Source organism: Notothenia rossii, assembly GCF_949606895.1.
Source record: "Notothenia rossii genome assembly, chromosome: 7".
NCBI lineage: Eukaryota > Metazoa > Chordata > Actinopteri > Perciformes > Nototheniidae > Notothenia > Notothenia rossii.
The window spans coordinates 1,606,945-1,626,473 of NC_136905.1; the positions used below are offsets into that span (position 1 = coordinate 1,606,945).

General features: G+C 41.2%; 1 protein-coding gene and 1 long non-coding RNA gene across 6 annotated transcripts in view; one reads left to right on the forward strand and one right to left on the reverse strand.

Moving 5' to 3' along the window:
• Positions 1–21: 21 nt before the first annotated feature.
• LOC307047121 lies at positions 22–19,152 on the forward strand. Its single transcript, XR_013810344.1, has 3 exons — positions 22–147; positions 2,096–6,810; positions 18,845–19,152. It is a non-coding gene; the product is annotated as an uncharacterized lncRNA (long non-coding RNA).
• The window catches only part of LOC307047117 (uncharacterized protein), a 33,843-nt gene continuing 14,651 nt past the window's right edge, over positions 338–19,529 (reverse strand). Inside the window, exons 1-2 of one of the 5 annotated variants that reach the window (XM_079693866.1) lie at positions 13,286–15,207; positions 338–2,272 (exon numbers count right to left, since the gene is read on the reverse strand). In XM_079693866.1, the coding sequence (XP_079549992.1) occupies positions 1,011–2,272; positions 13,286–13,478 (1,455 nt within the window). In that variant the 5' untranslated portion in view covers positions 13,479–15,207 and the 3' untranslated portion in view covers positions 338–1,010. Of the gene's footprint in view, positions 2,273–13,285; positions 15,208–17,331; positions 18,361–18,856; positions 18,962–19,529 lie in introns of those variants that run through there. The other 4 variants (XR_013810338.1, XR_013810340.1, XM_079693865.1 and 1 more) reach the window with 4 other exon arrangements.

Consider the following 19,529-nt stretch of genomic DNA (forward strand, 5'->3'; position numbering starts at 1 on the left):
ACTGAAGACCTGACATGGACTCGTCACAGAGGACCTGACATGGACTCTTCACTGAGGATCTGACATGGACTCATCAGTGAAGACCTGACATGGACTCATCACTGAGGACCTGACATGGACTGAATTACACTTGTGTTACTGGAGCAGGTAAAGCACACAACAGATACTTTCAGCTTTATCGTAGCACGCAGTGGAAGCTTGGATGAAACAGAGCGGACTTCTAAACAATGAACACCCGCAACTTGGAAGAAATAAAGTTGGTTTTTATGCGTTCTAATATTGCAATGCAAACCCATGATGTAATGACAGTAATTCAGAATAATTGAGTCATTGAATGCTCATTTCAGTAGATTTAATCAAACAAAACACAAACATATTGGACATGGCCTCAAGACTGTAACTTCTTCACATTCTGTTGAAATAGTCAATTACTAGCCTTATCTCACACATTGCTGTTTTGAATCTCTAATATGTGGATGACAGTTGAACTGCATGATGTAACATGTATGCCATCTGCTGGAAAGACGACGTTTCGCTCTGTTGGCGTTGTTTAGACAACAAAAATAGAGTGAAGCTCTCATTTCATAAACAATCTTTGAGTACAGACACCGTCCTGCAGAGAGCACACAACCCAACAGCACGTCGTTGGTCTAGCATCACTTTACAAAACGTTAGCATTAAGACACTAAGACTAGCTGGTCCCTTGCAAAGGTGAGTCCACCTTAAATGAGCAGGAGATGATCAGCAGGTCAAAGGCAGGACACAGGAACTTGGTCCTGAGGAGATGTAACGATTATTAAACAAGAAATAGTCGAGTCAAGGGGTCGAAGAAATGAACATTTGTGATTATTAGCGAATTGGTTGCAGGTGGGTGAAAACAGGCTTAGGGAGTAACGTATTACATATAACGGCATTAGGATACAAAATAGACAAATGTATTCCCTTACCAACACACTTGGTCTTTTTAAATGATTACGCCATTTAAATATTTTGTCACCAGCTTTGCAGATCTATTTTTCCTCTCCTTTGTGGACTCTCATGTGTGACTTTAAACTTCCACTCCGTGAAAAAGCTTTCTTACAGACTGAGCAGCTGTGTGGTATCTCTCCTGTGTGGATTCTCATGTGGTCCTTTAAACTTAGACTATGTGAAAAAGCTTTCTTACAGACTGAGCAGCTGTGTGGTTTCTCTCCTGTGTGGACTCTCATGTGTGACTTTAAACTTCCACTCCGTGAAAAAACTTTCTTACAGACTGAGCAGCTGTGTGGTTTCTCTCCTGTGTGGGTTCTCATGTGTCTCTTTAAATGTCCACTCCGTGAAAAAGCTTTCTTACAGACTGAGCAGCTGTGTAGTATCTCTCCTGTGTGGATTCTCATGTGTAAATTTAAGCTTCCACAATGTGAAAAAGCTTTCTTACAGACTGAGCAGCTGTGTGGTTTCTCTCCTGTGTGGATTCTCATGTGTGAATTTAAGCTTCCACTATGTGAAAAAGCTTTCTTACAGACTGAGCAGCTGTGTAGTATCTCTCCTGTGTGGATTCTCATGTGTGAATTTAAGCTTCCACAATGTGAAAAAGCTTTCTTACAGACTGAGCAGCTGAATGGTTTCTCTCCTGTGTGGATTCTCATGTGTGTCTTTAAATTTCCATTCTGTGGAAAAGCTTTCTTACAGACTGAGCAGCTGAATGGTTTCTCTCCTGTGTGGATTAGCATGTGGTCCTTTAAACTTCCACGTTTTGAAAAAGCTTTCTCACAGACTGAACAGCTGAATGGTTTCTTTTCAGCACTACGTTGTGGATCACTGACAGATTCATGTCTATTTTTCAGTGAGTTTGAGCCTGAGGCAGGTTCTCTGGTCTCTGTCCAATCAGCACTGTCTTCAGTGTCAGGTTCAGAAGAGTCTTCAGTGTCAGGTTCAGAAGAGTCTTCAGTGTCGTCCTCAGTCTTTGGTTGTGAACTGCTCTCTGGATCTGAGTTCCTGGCTGGTTCTGGTCCTCGACAGTCCTCTCCATCAGCTTCTGTTTCCATGTGTTCAGTTTCTCTTTGATGAGGCTGAGAGGACTGAGGTTTCTCTTCATCATCTTCACTCTTCACAGGGTCAGGAGTGAAAGTGGACTTGGTGATATCAGCTTCCTCCAGCTCCTGAAGCTGCTCTCCTTCCTGTTCCTGCTTAATGTGTGGGGGGGGCTCTGTGTCCTCCTGGTCCAGACTGGTGCTCCACTCCTGCTGGTCAGGGAGAAGCTCTTCTTTAACCACCACCAGCTGCTGGACATCTACAGGAAACAGGAAACACAGTCAGAACAAACTGTTAAGTGTTAGCATTTAAAAATCTCATCACCATTACAATGGGGGACATTTTGCAGCCCTAATTAATGCCTTTGTTTTTATATTTTCACATTATCTTTCTTAGTCCCACCTATTGTGTATTTGTGTTGGCTCAAGTCACCTCATGTAGCCCAGCCCCTTTCCACTTCCAGTTAAAAATGTAAAAGGGTTTTTTCTTCTGGCGTAGCACTAGCCGCAATGTGAACAATGAATTGTATTTGGGATCGTTCACAGATACACTACGCCTACAGTAAAGAATCAAAATGCTCTGTTACAAATTAAAATACTGCATTCAAACCTTCTTTAAGTAAAAGTATGCAAGTATTAACAGAACATTTGACGGCACCTTCCTATGTAACAGTAATGATGGTGCAGTAAAACGTTCCCTGTCAGTGTTTAATTTATGTTGTTTCTTGATTATTTTGTATGTTGCATTTTACTGCTGTACATGTTCAAAGTTGCGCTTGTATAAATGATTATAGATGAGGGAACCTGCTAAATGTTCAAATATGTGTTTTTTATATACAGTACCAGTCAAAAGTTTGGACACCTTCTCATTCAATGTTTTTTTTGTATATTTTAATTTGTTTCTACTTTGTAGATTAACACTGAAGACATCAAAACTATGAAAGAACACATATGGAATTATCTAGTTAACAAAAAAGTGTTAAAAAATCAAGAATATGATTTTTATTTTTAGATTCTTCAAAGTAGCCCCTTATGCCTTGATGACAGCTTTGCACACTCTTGGCTTCTCTCAGTCAGCTTCATGAGGTCGTCACCTGGAATGGTTTTCTATTAACAGGTGTTCCTTGTCAAGAGTCAATGTGTGGAATGACTTGCCTTCTGAATGTGTTTGAGACCATCAGTTGTGTTGTGCAGAGGTAGAGTTAGTGCACAGTGGAAAGCCCTATATGACTGCTGTTGTAATCCATATTATAGCAAGAACCAATCAACTCAGTAAAGAGAAGCGACCGTCCATCATCACTTTAAGAAATGAAGGCCAGTCGATCCGGAAAATGTCGAGAACGTTGAATGTATCCTCAAGTGCAGTCGCAAAAACCATGGAACGCTATGATGAGACTGGTTCTCATGAGGACCCCCCCGGGAAAGGAAGAGGCAGAGTTACCTCTGCTCAGAGGATAAACACATCAGAGTTACCAGCCTCAGAAACCGCAAATTAAAGCACCTCAGATTAGAGCCCACACAAATGATCACAGAGCTCAAGTAGCAGACAATCTCAACATCCACTGTTCAGAGGAGACTGCGTGAATCAGGCCTTCAAGGTCCAATTGCTGCAAAGATCAACTACTGAGGATGAACAACAAGAAGAAGAGAATTGTTATAATTGTTTGGGCCAAGAAACACAAGGATTTGACATTAGACAGTGGAAATCTGATGGGTCCAAATGAGAGATTTTTAGTTTCCAACGTCCGTGTCTTTGTGAGATGCAGAAAAGGGGAGCGGAAGGTTTCTGCATGAGTGGTTCCTACCGTGAAGCATGGAGGAGGGGGTGAGATGGTGGTGGAGGGGGGGGGCTTTGCTGGTGTCACTGATGGTGATTTATTCAGAGTTCAAGGCACCCTTAACCAGCATGGCTACCACAGCATTCTGCAGTAGCCAGCAAAATATAAATCATATTCTGGATTTGTTAACACTTTTTTGTTAACTAGATAATTCTAGTTAAAGGTGGGGTAGGTAAGTCTGAGAAACCGGCTCGAGATACACTTTTTGTTATATTCCATGGAATGCTCTTAACAGCCCGATAGCAATGAATATCTGAAGTGCTTTGACAAAAAATCCATTAAAAAATGTCATCTGTGGAAGCCGTGGCGCTGTAAAAAGCACGACCAATCATCTGAGCCGGCTAAAGTAACTGGATGGCCTACCTGCCTGTCAGCCTTCCATCTGTGCACAAACTTATCTCGTGCCTTCATTGGTCATGTGCGCAGGGCCGCCCCTCCCTACAGGCCAATCACGCAGGCTGCATGGGGCCCCGCCTTGCACAGGGGGCCCCGCCCAGAGGGCCTCAGCTCCTGTGCACAGTTCTCTGCTCAGTTCTCCGCGCACCCCCCGGCAAGAGTGAGAGAGAGGTGACAAGGGGAGCACGTCTGTAACCCGACACCGTTGCATTGAATCGACATCTGACCAATCACGGCTTGGATACGGCCACTAGTGCAGGTGAAGAGATGACGGTGAAAAGACAGTTTCAGTCCGGCGTAAGCAAGAGGGAAACAAAACAAAACATGAAGAAACTACAGCATCACTCGAAGGTGGGTTATTGTATGAGTCAAATGTACAACTTGCGAATGTTGTGTAAGTCAAATTGCCAATTGCCATATTAAAACATCAGCTGCAATTCACGACATGAAGAAGGCAGTCTCTGCAGAGCATATAGGCTAATGGAGATGCAGTTATTTCCAGCATTCTTTATTTAACATTCATTCAAGTCTGTTATGCCTTTTATCTGCTAATGTACAGGAGGAAGAGTGATAAACTGTCTGTCTAGTTGCAGTGATGCAAACACAGCTATGGTGAAAAAAGAGAGCACTATTCGAAGCAGAACAAAAACAGCGTAATATACCATCTGACAATGACAGATTTTTCTTTTGGGATATTTTACAAATCACTCCGCTTTCAAACTCTATTCTTGTTATTTTTAACAACTTTTTTTTGTTACAGTCATATAGTAATTTATACCTGTTAATAATTGAGTCTCTAATGTCTCATTAATAACTATAATGATCATATCAAGGTGTGCCTTAACCTCACTGAGCTGAGGTTATTTGAGCCTCTCAGGAGAGAGCTCTCTTCCACCTGGTTGTAGAAAAGCTCTTTAGATTCGTTAGCATAGCTAGCTAACCAGATGCTAATAACAACAGATCGCCACTGTGCTTACAAGACACAGCCACGCAAACACTGCGGCATGTGTACGGCTCCTTATGGGTACTGCAATATTTGAAGAGCTGGAGCAGCGTTCCGATGCTCTCCGTTACACCTTCCAGACGAGACATAACCACGTGAAGACCTATGGTGAAGACACGTTACGCTCGTGTTGTGTTCAATGAACCTCTCCTTGGCCAGGAAAAACAGGCACTCGCTTGTTTAATTATTTTGCGATCTAGATTTCTTCTTCTTTTTTGAAATGAGAAGTTGTCCGTCCTGAGTCGGACGGACGGACTGACGGAGATGCTCAGCCTCTGCCCTTAACTCCTAACAGTCATCATTATGTCAACCACAACACAGAGAAATACTGATAGAAATGTAGTTGTTGAAACATTGCTGACAGAGGGAACTACATTTGAATACAGATTTAAGAAATATCAGTTTTTGAGCATGTCATAAGCATGTTTTGTCTTGACTATATTACAACTATATTATAATAATATAATATAGTATTTATATTATTAAATTGATTATGATTATTAGTAGAAGTAGTTTATTTGCATTAATTATATTTTAATATTTTTGAGGCTAGTATTTGGCAGGAAATGCAGACGTATTCACCTGTAAACGCATACTGAACGACATACATGCATATTTACCATTTACCTCACTGCATAAAAAAGTAACTGTTGATAATAATAATAAACAGGAATTATATTTGAAAAGTAGCCAACTTTGTTTCCAAAAAAAAATGTTTCACTCCTTTCTGTTCGGGGGGGTGGGGGCCTCATCTCACAAGGGGCGGCCCTGAATGTGCGCGTTCGTGTGTGCTGGAGGAGGGGCTCTGTAAGGAAGTGGCAGATTTTTCCGGTTGTGTATTTTCAAATTCTAGTGCCCTCGAGCTGGTTTCTCCAAAATTACCTACCCCACCTTTAATGTGTTCTTTTATAGTTTTGATGTCTTCAGTATAAATCTAGAAAGTAGAACCAATTTAAATAAATAAAAAACGTTGAAAGAGAAGATGTGTCCAAACGTTTGACTGCGTCTAAAACTAGTGTATATCTCTCTCAAAATATATATATATATATTCTGTGTGTATATATATATATATATATATATATATATATATATATATATATATATACACAGAATATATTATAAATACATGTTGGCAATAATTGATTGATGATGGATTGATTAACTTTAGGGATGTCAAGTTAACGCAAAAAAAATATGAACGGCACTAATTATTTTAACGCGATTAACGCATGTGTATTTTTTGTCCTCGGCCGCCCTGTAGTTTCAGAGCGCATCCAGTTTAAAATACCATCTACAAGCTGATGCTGACAGCCCCGCTCCTGCTGCCCACTTGTGGCAGACCACACTTCCAAGCTCACCGGCAGGCACCGACTGGCCATCGGGAGGACCGGGAGGATGTGTGTATGTGTGGCCCGAGCGACCGAGAGAGAGACCTTACGTGTATTGTTGTTGTTAGCATCTGGTGCTAGCTAGCTGTGCTAACGGATATAAGGAGCTGTTTAAATGAAAACAGAGGAGCGACATTTCACCACAACTGCGCCGAGCACTTGACTTTATGCAGGTAGCGCAGGTAGCGCAGGTAGCACACACACACACACACACACACACACACACACACACACACACACACACACACACACACACACACACACACACACACACACACACACACACACACACACACACACACACACACACACACACACACACACACACACACACACACACACACACACACACACACACACACACACACACACACACACACACACACACACACACACACTTTTGACAGCATCCATCTAACTAGATGTTTTGCCTTAATGGTCTGTTTTCTAATATTTCTGTGTTTCTGAACCACGTCTGTGTCTGCATATAATGTTCGTATTTAGTCTCCTCAGGGTTCCCGCGGGGTCTTAAAAAGTCTTAAATTTGAGAATCTGAATGTAAGGCCTTAAAAAGGTCTTAAATATGACCAAAAAAATAAGAAAGGTCTTAAATATGATTTAGAAGGTCTTAAAAATGATGGGATTTGAAAGGTACTTCTGTGTTGCGATAGCGTCTAAATGTGTTTTGGGGGAAATGTCCGGGCTGCAAAGTAACCAGTACGGTAATAGCCTTTCAGTTCCCCCCAACAATTTGAATTAAAAATAAATCAACATGGAACCAGTAATCACTAACTTTGTTTCCCCCGTCCCCTTATTGGAGAACACCCAGCTAGTAACCTAGCAACCAAGCTTCAGCTTGCGGCAGTCAGAAACTCATGTATCTTCTAATCTACTTACAAACTAATATGGGAATTGTCTGTTCAACCGTATTTGGTTGGAAAACATCTAATTTATTGCTTGGTTGAAACCAGTGGAGGGGAACGTGTTTGAAGCCCGCTGCACCTTTTGAAAAAGAAATAAGCGTTTGTTTTGCTAGTGCAGCGTTAGCTACTGCAGCAGCTCCCACAACAACACCGGGGGACCTCCGGGCGAAGTTTGGGTCTACGTCAACCCTAAAAGCGGAGGTGCTGTAGACGCTAAATACCGTAGCTAAACACCAATCATACAACAGCAACGATGAAATAGTGTAGCCAATTTAATTTAAGGGGTAATTTCTCAAAATGTTCCCCGTGTGGTTTATTCACCATTACAATAGCCCCACCTAACATAATTTCCACCAGCCGCCACTGGAGCTGGGACCAAAGTAACAAAGGCTACCATCAGTAACTCATTACGCCGCCAGGGACTCAAATCCTGCAGTGCCAGACGTGTCCCCCTGCTTAAGCCAGTACATGTCCAGGCCGGTCTGAAGTTTGCTAGAGAGCATTTAGATGATCCAGAAGAGGATTGGGAGAATGTCATAGGTCAGATGAAATAGGGCTGTGCAATTAATTCTATTTTAATCCCGATTACGATTATGGCTTGCGACGATTATGAAAACAGCATAATTGACAAAATACGATTATTTTGCTGGGTGCGCTTTCGCCCCTCCCTAAAAGACCACTCGGCCACGTGGGAGTGACATGTGTTGTGAGTGTTCAGCGCAAGCGAAGATGTCAGAACAAGAGCAGCAACTCGTTAAAAAGAAGGGTCGCGGGGAGATTCCCAGTTGATCGCGAGATCTGTCTAAAAATAGACCAACAATATTTAGTTTTATCGTTAATAACATAATCTTCCTGTGCCAGAATAATGCACTTGAACGCATCAAAGCTTTGTGATTGGCTGGCGTCACCCCATGTGTCGGGGCGTGGCTGGTGGGTACTATTTAGCTGACATTGTCCGTGTCAACAGGAGTGACCGTCCGCACACACACAAGACCGCAATTATGGCAGAATCAAAAAAGCCCAAAATATATAATGTTCACTCCGAGTGGGAGGATGATTATTTTGTTATTTATTCCAATTCAAAGTCCATCTGTCTCATCTGCAGTGCGAGCGTGGCTTTATTGAAGAAGGGTAATTTAGGAGCGGCATTTCAAAACAGTGCACAAACGCTACGAGACGGAACTCCCTCCTAATTCTGCCCTACGCTCCCAAAAGGGGAGGGGCCTGAGAGGACGGCTAAATGCACAGCAGTCCATTTTCACCAGGCCCAACAACAAGAGCAAGGCTGCTACCATAGCATCTCATCGTGTCAGTCACGTTCTGGAGAAACACATGAAGTCTTTCAAAGACGGCGAAGTTGTGAAAGAAGCATGGAGGCTGCCGACGCGCTTTGGGGGACAGTAAAAATAACAGACGCATTTCAAAAGGTTTTTGATATAATAAAAACTCAAGTTAGATACCGTTATTAATCAGCTGTAAGTTTTAGTTTGAACTTATTCATTATGATTATTGTAGAAAAAATGGTATAAGAATGCAAACTTAAATTGATTATAGTCTATTATCAATTCAGGTTAAGAAACTAGTGTTGCTTACATCCTATTTTAAAGGCATTTCTTTTTATACTCTAATAAAATGCAACAAAAAAAGGGTTTGATTCTTTTAATGTTGTTTTTTATTGCTCTTTGCAGCAGATTCCTGTGTAGCTTCAGATCTGAGTTGTCTTATTGGTAGGCCTAATTTATAATTTTGTAGCAACACTATTTTTATATAATGGCAAAGAAAGGGTTCAGAGTCTTTTCTTTTGTCCTGTGTCATGTGAGGCAGCACTGCCACAAGCTCCTCTTCAGAGAGGGTCTTCAGTACAGGTGGCAATATGTTCCCCTGCCTGCGCTCATCTCTGAAACCAGACCATGTCAACAGGCTGGTGTTTAAGAGATGACATGAGCAGCCCTACCAGCATGGTGTGATCATGGTGGCCAAAACATTTTGATTTGGTCTTAAATTGTAGTTCAACATTTATTTCCTGTTACTTCTGGACCATGACGGTTGGCCAGCCTTCAATGTTTAAATGAGTGGAATATGTTGAATAGGTTTTACCAAAATGTTACCGATAACTTCCTGCTTCTCAAGACCGATACCGATAACCGATAATAATGTAATATATATATATTAAATGAACCTGTAGTTTTTTCCTTGTTTTAGCCATGGGTTCGTCTCTGGCAAACTTCTTGCCTTTTTCAAAAGCCTCGTGGATAGGTAAAGCCCCGGTGCCTTTGCAGCTGGTTTGGATTTGCCGCTAGTTTAGCAGCGCAGGCGTCTTCGTATGCCTTTAACACACCATCGTAGCGATGGCAATGTTTCAGGTGACTCATCAGGTTGGAAGTATTATAGCTCGTTGCCTTTTTCCCTCCTCGTGGAACTTCTGCATTGCATTTGTTAATACAGATAGCAAGAAAACTATCTAACTCTGAAACTTTGACATAGTCCCATACTACCGACGACATGTTTGTTTCCTGTCCTGGCTTCACGGCCGCACACCATTTACGTCACAGCCAGGCATGAGTTAGGGAGCGCTGGATTTGTGAAAGACTCCCCTCTTCCTAAACCACTAATACCACAGTACTGGCAAAACGGGAGGAGCCGAGTGAAAAACAAGCGCCCCTCATCCCAATCCACCCACACCGCAGTATTTTTTTCTTTTTTTTTTTACCCAAAACATATATTGTATATTATGGGGCTATTAATACTTTTGTCGGGTTTATCGGGATGACGTCATAATTCCTAATATCGGACCGATAATTATCGTGCACCACTAAATCTTTGACATATCCAAGACTGTGATAAAAAAAAAAAAAAAAAAAAAAAAAAAATGTCACGAAGGGTTTGGGGGGCCTCCCCCTAGAAAAGAAAATATTTTTGCAGGTCTTACTGTAGATGCTTTGTGGTGTATTCTCTAGACTGAATTATAAGATGAACCACCACAATATTATATTGTACAATTTCAATTTTATTCTTCATTTCAGTTGTTTGTTTGTTCTTGTTTGTGTTTGCTCGCTTGCATGCCCTGCATAGCTATAAGAAATACTTAAGTTGTTGGTCAAGACACTTTCCATCTGATGAAGGCAAATGCCTTCCCAGATGTTTTGTCAGTTGTAACTGCCAAAACAAACATTATTTACACTATTATGGCCCCTGTTAAAAAATGTTTGTAATGTTATCTACTGTAAGTTGGTCGAACGAATGCTTCCTCATCCGGAAGCTGACCGGGCAGACCCGATCAGCAGTCGAGAGGAGCCGAGCGCATCCGCGAAGCACACCAAATGGCGACGTCAGAGTTCCCGTTTGCGCAATACCGCTTCAGTTGCGCCACTTATGTGACAGACAAGAAGAGTATGTGACAGACAAGAATAGTCAATTATAATGTATAACACTTAATGTGGAGAAAGAGATGTCCTGGATGGGTTGATTGTGCGTTGATCTGTTGGTAATGCCTCGGGGTTCCGGTGGGCATGTAAACAAATGCATAATGCTGCGCTATACTTTGTGGCCTCACCCGGTTGCATAGCGACACTTATTGTTTAGGTGTCTGTTAATAAGCAGGTAGTCATATCATTAGCTAGAACTAGCTGGATCTGATCGATATGGACATAAACGAGAGTGAAGTCTAATCTGACGGGAGAGAGAGATCAGCTGCTGCTGACGAGTCGACACGCAGCTCTGCATGATCACATGATCACATGCAGCGGTGAGCGGACAAAACACACACTTCAGGTTAGAATATCACACGCTATTTTAATGACCTCTCAAACTACCGTAACCAGTTATAGATATGTTTAGTTTTAATGTCGGGTTACTCATTACTGGATCCGCGAGCTGCATGATACTGGCATAATAGATTGCCCGATCGGGCAACCAGCAGGTGAGGCTTCATTGCCCGAGCTAAATACTAGATGGCCCCGGGCCATCGGGCAGTCCTTAATGTCGAGCCCTGAAGAGACTCTATCTGAGTCTGCGCACCAACCAAAGAGAACCAAGTCTAAACCGCGGTATCTCTTCAGCTAGTCTTGACCAATCATAAATGTAAGGCAACGCCCTGTGTAATAAAATGTATTGTCGCACGAGGTTCGAGGCTCTTGACAGATTTGGTGGTTACAGATTACAGCTTTGCTGCCTGTGATTCCCAAAGACGTGATGAATCATTGGCCAAGTAAAATATATATTTTGCTCTCTTTACAATAAATAGTTCAACTTAGAAGTTGTCTGTCTTTTCTGGAATTCTGAACCCAACAATAGAAAATGCGAATTCATGTTTTCAAACCGGCAGTTAAAGGGTTAAAATCCTGAAAATAATTGAATATTTGGTCTTTTTTATCAGGGCTGAAGTTGATTGAAAGATTTAACCCCAAAAAGTTAAAAAAAATATTAATCTGTTGTCATTTTAGAGCAGTTTTTGGAAGTGGACATTTTTGTCCTCAATGACTAATATGTAACTTTTTTGTTCAATCTGACTGTGCAAAAACTAATAATGCAAAAAAATCAATTTTGTTGCTAATCTTTGACATATCCAAGACTGTTATATAAAAAAAAGAGCCAGTCACCAGATATGTATTTTATGGAAAATAACTCATTTTCTGTTTTCATCATGGAAAAAAAACAGCGGTTTCATGTATTCAAAATGGCATTTAAAACAGTTAAAATCCTGATGGTATTTTCTATTAGGGCGGAAGTTGCTTTAAAGATTGAACCCAAAAAAGTTGGGAAAAAAACCTTTTAATATAATGTTTTTATCAAAGTATTTTGCAGTGGACATTTTTGTCTCGAATGACTAATTTGCGTAGTCGATTTGTTGCACAGTGAATTAAAGACCGATTTGAAAAATTGAAATTGGAATTCCAAAGTAGATCGAGGAAATAGCCTTGTTACAAAGATGCAGGCCGTTTGCACCAACAGAACCAAAGTTATTGCAAAATGAAAAGTGAAAAATGACCCATATGGACAAAAACGTCCACAGTGATAGCGGAGGGCTAGAGGAGATCTGCATGGAGGAATAAATACCAGCAACAGTGAGTGAAAACCGTGTGAAGACGTTTGACCTCTGTCATTGCCAACAAAGGGTATATAACAAAGTATTGAGATGAACTTTTGTTATTGACCAAATACTTATTTTCCACCATAATTTGCAAATAAATTATTTAACAATCAGACAATGTGATTTTTCTGGATTTTTTTTTCTCCTTTTGTCTCTCATAGTTGAGGTATACCTAGGATGAAAATTACAGGCCTCTCTCATCTTTTTAAGTGGGAGAACTTGCTCAATTGGTGGCTGACTAAATACTTTTTTGCCCCACTGTATATGTCCGTGCGGAAACAATACCCCCAACCTGTAGTTCCATGTGTGAATTATGTTTCAGTGTGTTAATAAGTGATCACTACACAGTATGTATTTTTATAAATACGTTTATTTTGGTAGGTTTGCTCTTCCGTAATACATTTTAATTATTATAATAAAGTACATGTGTCTAATAATACTTACATACTTTTACTTAAATAAGATATGAATGCAGTACTTTAACTTGTGATGGAGTATTTTCACAGTGTGGTGTACTTTTACTTCAGGATTTACTACCTGCAGCAAGTGCTGCTAAAGGGTCTAAAGTGTTATTAATGTGATAATAAAGTGCTACTGAAGAGTGTAAAGTGTTAATTAAGGGTAAAGGGAACAGACCTGTTCTGTGGATCCGAAGCTGAGGCTGTAAAACAGCGTCCAGTAGTTTCTGGAGTCTCTTGTTCTCCTCTTTGGAAAGAAACAGCTCCTCCTCGAGCTCTGCTATTGTTTGTTCAAACAGAGCAAATATCTCTTCATTAGCAGCAGTGAGTCGCTGCTTCTTCAACGACAGCAGCATTTGGACTTTACTCATGTTTCCTAGATCACCTTTCCCTGCAGACTCCGTTAAACACACCGTTTCTCTCTCCGTCAAACTCTCAATCTGACTAGTGTTGCTAACGTGTTTCCAGCTAGCATGCTAAGCTAGCTCCTATAGTCCGAGGTAAACGCTCCAGAAAAAAGAGCACACAGTTCATTCAGAGGTTTATCCAGACACAGAGATGATGGATCAGTAGTGCTGGAGCTCACACACACTTTCTCAGGAACACACAGAGAGAGAGAACCGTAGCGACGAGACGCCACATGGATCCAGGTTCTTCTTCTTCTTCTTCTCTCGGATTTTGGCGGATTGCAAACAGCTTTAAGGTGCATACCGCCACCTACTGTACAAGGAGGTGCATCACCATATCATCCTATCACCACTTGTGGAATTATACCGTTGTGTTGTTTACGTTTTTTTAAATTATTCCAATCAATCCTGTTTCACTCAAATACTTAAGAATGGCCTTCCTGGTAGCTCTTACCCCCTCACCTTCTGTTCCCAGTGTCCCCATCAGGCTCCACTCCCTTCCTGGTAGCTCTTACCCCCTCACCTTCTGTTCCCAGTGTCCCCATCAGGCTCCACTCCCTTCCTGGTAGCTCTTACCCCCTCACCTTCTGTTCCCTGTGTCCCCATCAGGCTCCACTCCCTTCCTGGTAGCTCTTACCCCCTCACCTTCTGTTCCCAGTGTCCCCATCAGGCTCCACTCCCTTCCTGGTAGCTCTTCCAAGTCACTTCCTTCAGAAACGAAGCAAGTATACTTCCAAGGCACGGCATCAGAAAACAAAGAAGAATGGAACAGGCTAACAAGTGTGCCACTCTCTCTAACGGTTTCAACATAAACTGTACCGAAAATAAATCCCTCACGATGTCTATCTAATTATGAACTTGCTTTACTTTCACGGAACACATTTTTGGTGATAACAAATGCAACAAAGTAATATATTTACCAACACATGTTCTACGCCACTACATACTTACATTTAAATGTGCGCTGCGTCGGTTCAGCCATTCTCCGCAAGGGTTTTTGAAATTGGTCCGTGCCCATAGCATTGTGGGGATTTGAAGGACGCGAAGTCTACCCATGTGCAGCCTCGAAATTACCCCCAAACCAAGGACGTGGCCTCGGTGGAATTCCAAGTATGCTGGAGATTGGAACAGTCCTTCGGCGGCACTCGATAACGTAGTATCCTTTAAATATTGGCTTGGAAGCCAGTTTCCTTTGAGAGTGGATTTAAAAGCAACAGCAAGCGGAGGAATCACTAATAAATGTGAGTATTGGGTTTTAACTTAGTTAATTTAAAGTAACGTCACACACGTCAAACCCAAGGGGCATTAAAACGTACATTTTCTTTAAATAATACGGATAAATATGTGACGCTAACTATAGCTAGCTGGACGTACTGCACTGTTGTTTACACTTATTTTTAATTCAATTCAGAAGTTCACTAAAGTCATACAGAGATCTTGGCTCTGTTATAGATAAGTTATACTTTATATTACATAAATAGACCAAAGTGAAAACATTTAGACTGGTATTCAAACCTTTTTTTAGACAGATTGGTCCCTTGGTATAGCCTACAGTACGGTGGGATTTATAAAATGCTACCCTGACGTGTGGCTGCTGTTAGCTGTATTTATTTGTCTGACATGTTGCAATGGTTTACTGTTTATTAAACTTTGGGACAACATTACAACCTTTGTATTCAGCTCATGCTGCTTTGAGGTAGGGCTAAAAGAAAGCCTATTTTAAATATTTTCACCAGATTTGATCATCTTTTATTTAGGTTAAAGTGTATTTAATTTATCCTAATCCCATAATAATAAGACAATCAAAAATAGACAGCAGCCTTCAGCTTAATGTTAGTTTGTGCAGTGCTGTCAAAGGGATGCAAGCTGTGACTGTCATTGCATCTCTTTAGTTTTTTAAAAACCAGAACAGTACATCATTTAAAATTATCCTTGAGGGATTGTTAGTCTGAAATGCTTAGTTACATTTTGCAATAATACTTTTGCAACCCTGTGTTTAATATGATTAATTCACTTTTTTCTTTTTGTCTTGTTTTTCTCTGTAATTAGGAAACTTCTGGAGAAATGGATCTGCTGGAGAAGGACCCCTAACCCCAGCGGATCATCAGGACAGAGATGCCATCCACCTGGACACCCCGTGGTGCTGAAGAAAGCAAAACGCCAATCAGGAACATCCTCCACCCAGACCTCTGCTTACTGCCTTCCTACAGACTTGTGTCTTTGTTTCAGACAGGCCCGGCTCCAGAACAAAATGAGTCAGGGTGCATCTGAGATTAGAGAGGGTGCAGTGGTAAAGTGCTATTTTTATAAGTGTGGAGTGGACCTAAGACCCTCTAGGGGGGTCCTCACCTCCTCTAAGGGGGTCTGGGGGCATGCTCCCCCAGGAAGTTTTTTTTTTAAATATTGAAGTTAAAAGCATCAATCTGGTGCACTTTGAGAGCAACATGAAGAGATCTATGGATCTATGTGCTCTTTGCTTGATTCATGCCTTCCCAGCCACTTATCACGTGCAAGAGCATGGCGCCAGTTGTTGTAGCCAGTTGTGGTGAAGGCATCTGACTTACTTGAACCGAAATGTCTACATGCATAGCAGAAGATGGCATCTTTTTTACATGAATATTCCAGCCAATCTCTGTTTTGAAACCATGAGCTTCAAAATGAGCGTCTTACCCCACTGTACAGGCGAGTTGGGTACTTTTTTAAATATCCCTGGGCAGGCTCTGTTTTGCCGAGGTCCTCTGGCACTTACGGGCCGCCGAGGTGTGGCGATGTTTGGGGCAACGAAGACGGCTGCGGCTGCTCCGCCTCTGTGGGCGAGGCGGGCAAAGCCGGCGAGTCGGGCGTTAGTGGCCACGATAGTGGCCGCGGGTAACGTAATGTCCCCGACCCCATGATCTGAACTGTTATATTAACTGCTGGCGATGAGGGCTGGTTGTTTTAACCATTTTCTGAGTTCCATCATTGACTGCTGTGTAAGCACCTTGCAGATGACGAACGTGCAGCGGCACAGGTCACGCGCACGGTGCACCTGACATAATAACGTTACTTACCGTTTAAATTGACCAATTAAATTCTTCTTCTTATTATTATTATTATTATTATTGTTATTATTATTATTATTTGATTTTGTATGTGTCTTTTCTTTTAATAGATATTTAACGATTATAGCTTGAGTCTGTCTGATTCCCCAAACAGCTGCTTCTATATACTTGCTGCACATACAATACAAATAAACAACTTGATAAACACACTTTTGCTGATATTTGTGTTACTGCTGGTGATGTTAAAGTACATGATTGATTTCCACTGTCTCAATGATGAAAGTTATAATAATAGAAGACATGAAACTGCAGAGAGAGGATGGATATATTCTTTTTTTTTTCACTTAACTTTTTATTGACCTTTTTATAATCATACAAAACCACATATAGTTCAGTATACACTTGAATTAGAAACCCATTGAAGAAGAAAAAAGAAAATACAAATAATAATAAAAACAAGCAAACAGTGACATGGAAGCTTTCTATCCTATTTTAATGCAACATCATGGTCTGGTTCCAATTCTCAATTTGTGGTGTCGTTCATTTTTCTTTTATATTCAACCCATTTTTCCCATTTGGACTCAAATTTCCCTTCCTGGACCCTCAATATGTGTGTGAATCTCTCCATATCAAATATTTCCTGTACTACTCCCAGCCATTGCTCCTTTGTAGGTGGATCTGCTTTGTACCATGCTCTGGTAATTGTTTTCTTGCTTGCAGCCAGCAGCACCTTAATCAGGTATCTGTCCCCACCCTGTGTGTTTTCCTGCACCAGATTCCCCAAGTATAACATCAGGCCGGTCTTAGGAACCTCATAACCTAATATCCCCTTCAATACTCCCCATACTTCCTCCCAGTATCCCTTCATCTTTTGGCATTTAAAAAAAATGTGTGTGTGGTCTGCCCCCACCTCGCCGCATTGCCTCCAACATGCGTTCTGTTCCGGGGCATACCTCCCTTTTATCTTTGGGGTTATGAAGTATCTGATTATGTTTTTCCACCCAAATTCCCTCCATACCTTGACCCAGTAGTTGAATGCTGCACTCTACATACATTATACCATTCTTCCTCTGTCATATCAATCCCGAGTTCTTTCTCCCACTTTTCTTTTATATATAGAGTTGAATTCCCCCTACTCTCCAACAGAGCTTGATATAGAGCTGAAATCACCCTGCCTTTCTTCCCTTCATATGCTTCAATCATTACCTTAATTACCCCATTTTGTTTAGTGTTTTTATCCATTTTTATTTCTTTTATATAATAGTCTCTCACCTGTAAGTATCTAAAATGGTCACCCCTTTCCAGATCGAACTTATCTCTTAGATATTGAAAACTCTGCATTTCCCCTTTTTCCACCATCCTACATATTGCTGTGATGCCCCCTCGGGCCCATCGTTTAAAACCTGCATCTTCTTTTCCCGGCTGGAATTTATTATCATTTGTTATCCATCTCAAAATCTTTGTCTGTTTTCCTATTTTGTATCTCTTTATTACCGTGTTCCAAGTGTTTAGGATGGATATATTCTTACCTCTACTTTGTGATAAGATGGAAATACAAAATTAAATAGTTATTGTTAAACACATTGTTCATTTCATTTACTGAGGTTTTATAACCATCATTTACAACATGTGTACATAAGCAGTGGAATAATAGGGTATCTCTAGGTCATTCAACTGTCTTCAGTTTAATTTTATTAATACAAAAAATAGATCATAGAAAATGTTTAATTGTGTATTAAAGCAGAGCGGGGGGTCACAGTGCTGCTGGACCTGGAGGTGCTGACCTGGGGTCAGTGGGACATCATCTGGGCAGGTTTAGGGGAAGAAGGAGAATATAAACTGTTATGATCACAGCTGTTAAGATTAGAACACTATTATTGTCAAGAATCAATCTTTTTGAGCATTAAGTAAATGTTTTATTCATTATTTGTATGTGTCTTGCAGTGTCAGTTTTCCAGATTTTGTGTGTGTGTGTGTGTGTGTGTGTGTGTGTGTGTGTGTGTGTGTGTGTGTGTGTGTGAGTGCGTGTGTGTGTGTGTGTGTGTGTGTGTGTGTGAGTGCGTGTGTGTGTGTGTGTGTGTGTGTGAGTGTGTGTGTGTGTGTGTGCGTGCGTGCGTGCGTGTGTGTGTGTGTGTGTGTGTGTGTGTGTGTGTGTGTGTGTGTGTGTGTGTGTGTGTGTGTGTGTGTGTGTGTGTGTGTGTGTGTGCGTGACATTAATAAACACATTTGCCGATATTAGTTTAGCTGCTGTTGTTATTTTACTGCCATGATTGTTTTACTCTGCCTTAGGATTGCAAGTACCCAGGGTCAGGAGAGAGTCAGTGGGAAATCCACCGCTGCTTCTTGGCCGTGGTTTGTCCAAATGGATGAGGTATTGGGACAGAGGCCCTCCATCACACCTCCTGTCTTCATTCCCTCCATCCCAGAAGACACAAAACAGCCAAGTGCAGCAGTGGGTGACCAGGAAGTGGAGGAGCAGGAGGCGGATGCAAATAGCCAGCCAGGGCCATCACAGGGGAGAAAGAGGAAAGGGAGAGATGAGCTACTGGAACTCATAAAAGAGGATATGAGGTACCAGAGAGAGGCAGAGGAGAGGAGAGCCCTCTGACGTTACACGAAAGAAGAAGAAGAAGGAGGTGCGGGTTCAAAAGCTGTCAAGTTTACAGTGTTAACAAAATAAAATATACTGCTGTTTCTGGTTTAGTTTACGACAGATATATTCTGTTATTGTTTTGATATTTGTAACACAAAAACGATGGAAAAAACCCACAGCAACACAGAAAAGATGGTCTTAACATGACCCAGCGGTCTAGTAGTTAATAAAAAACAATAATATCAAAACAAATTATTACTACTAACTTTATTGTGAAATTCAAACAGAGTGGTAAAAGAATAGTTTCCGGTCTATTCTGAGCCCGATCTCTGTAGATAAATAAAGAACTACGACAGATGTGTAATATTTAATGCACCCAAA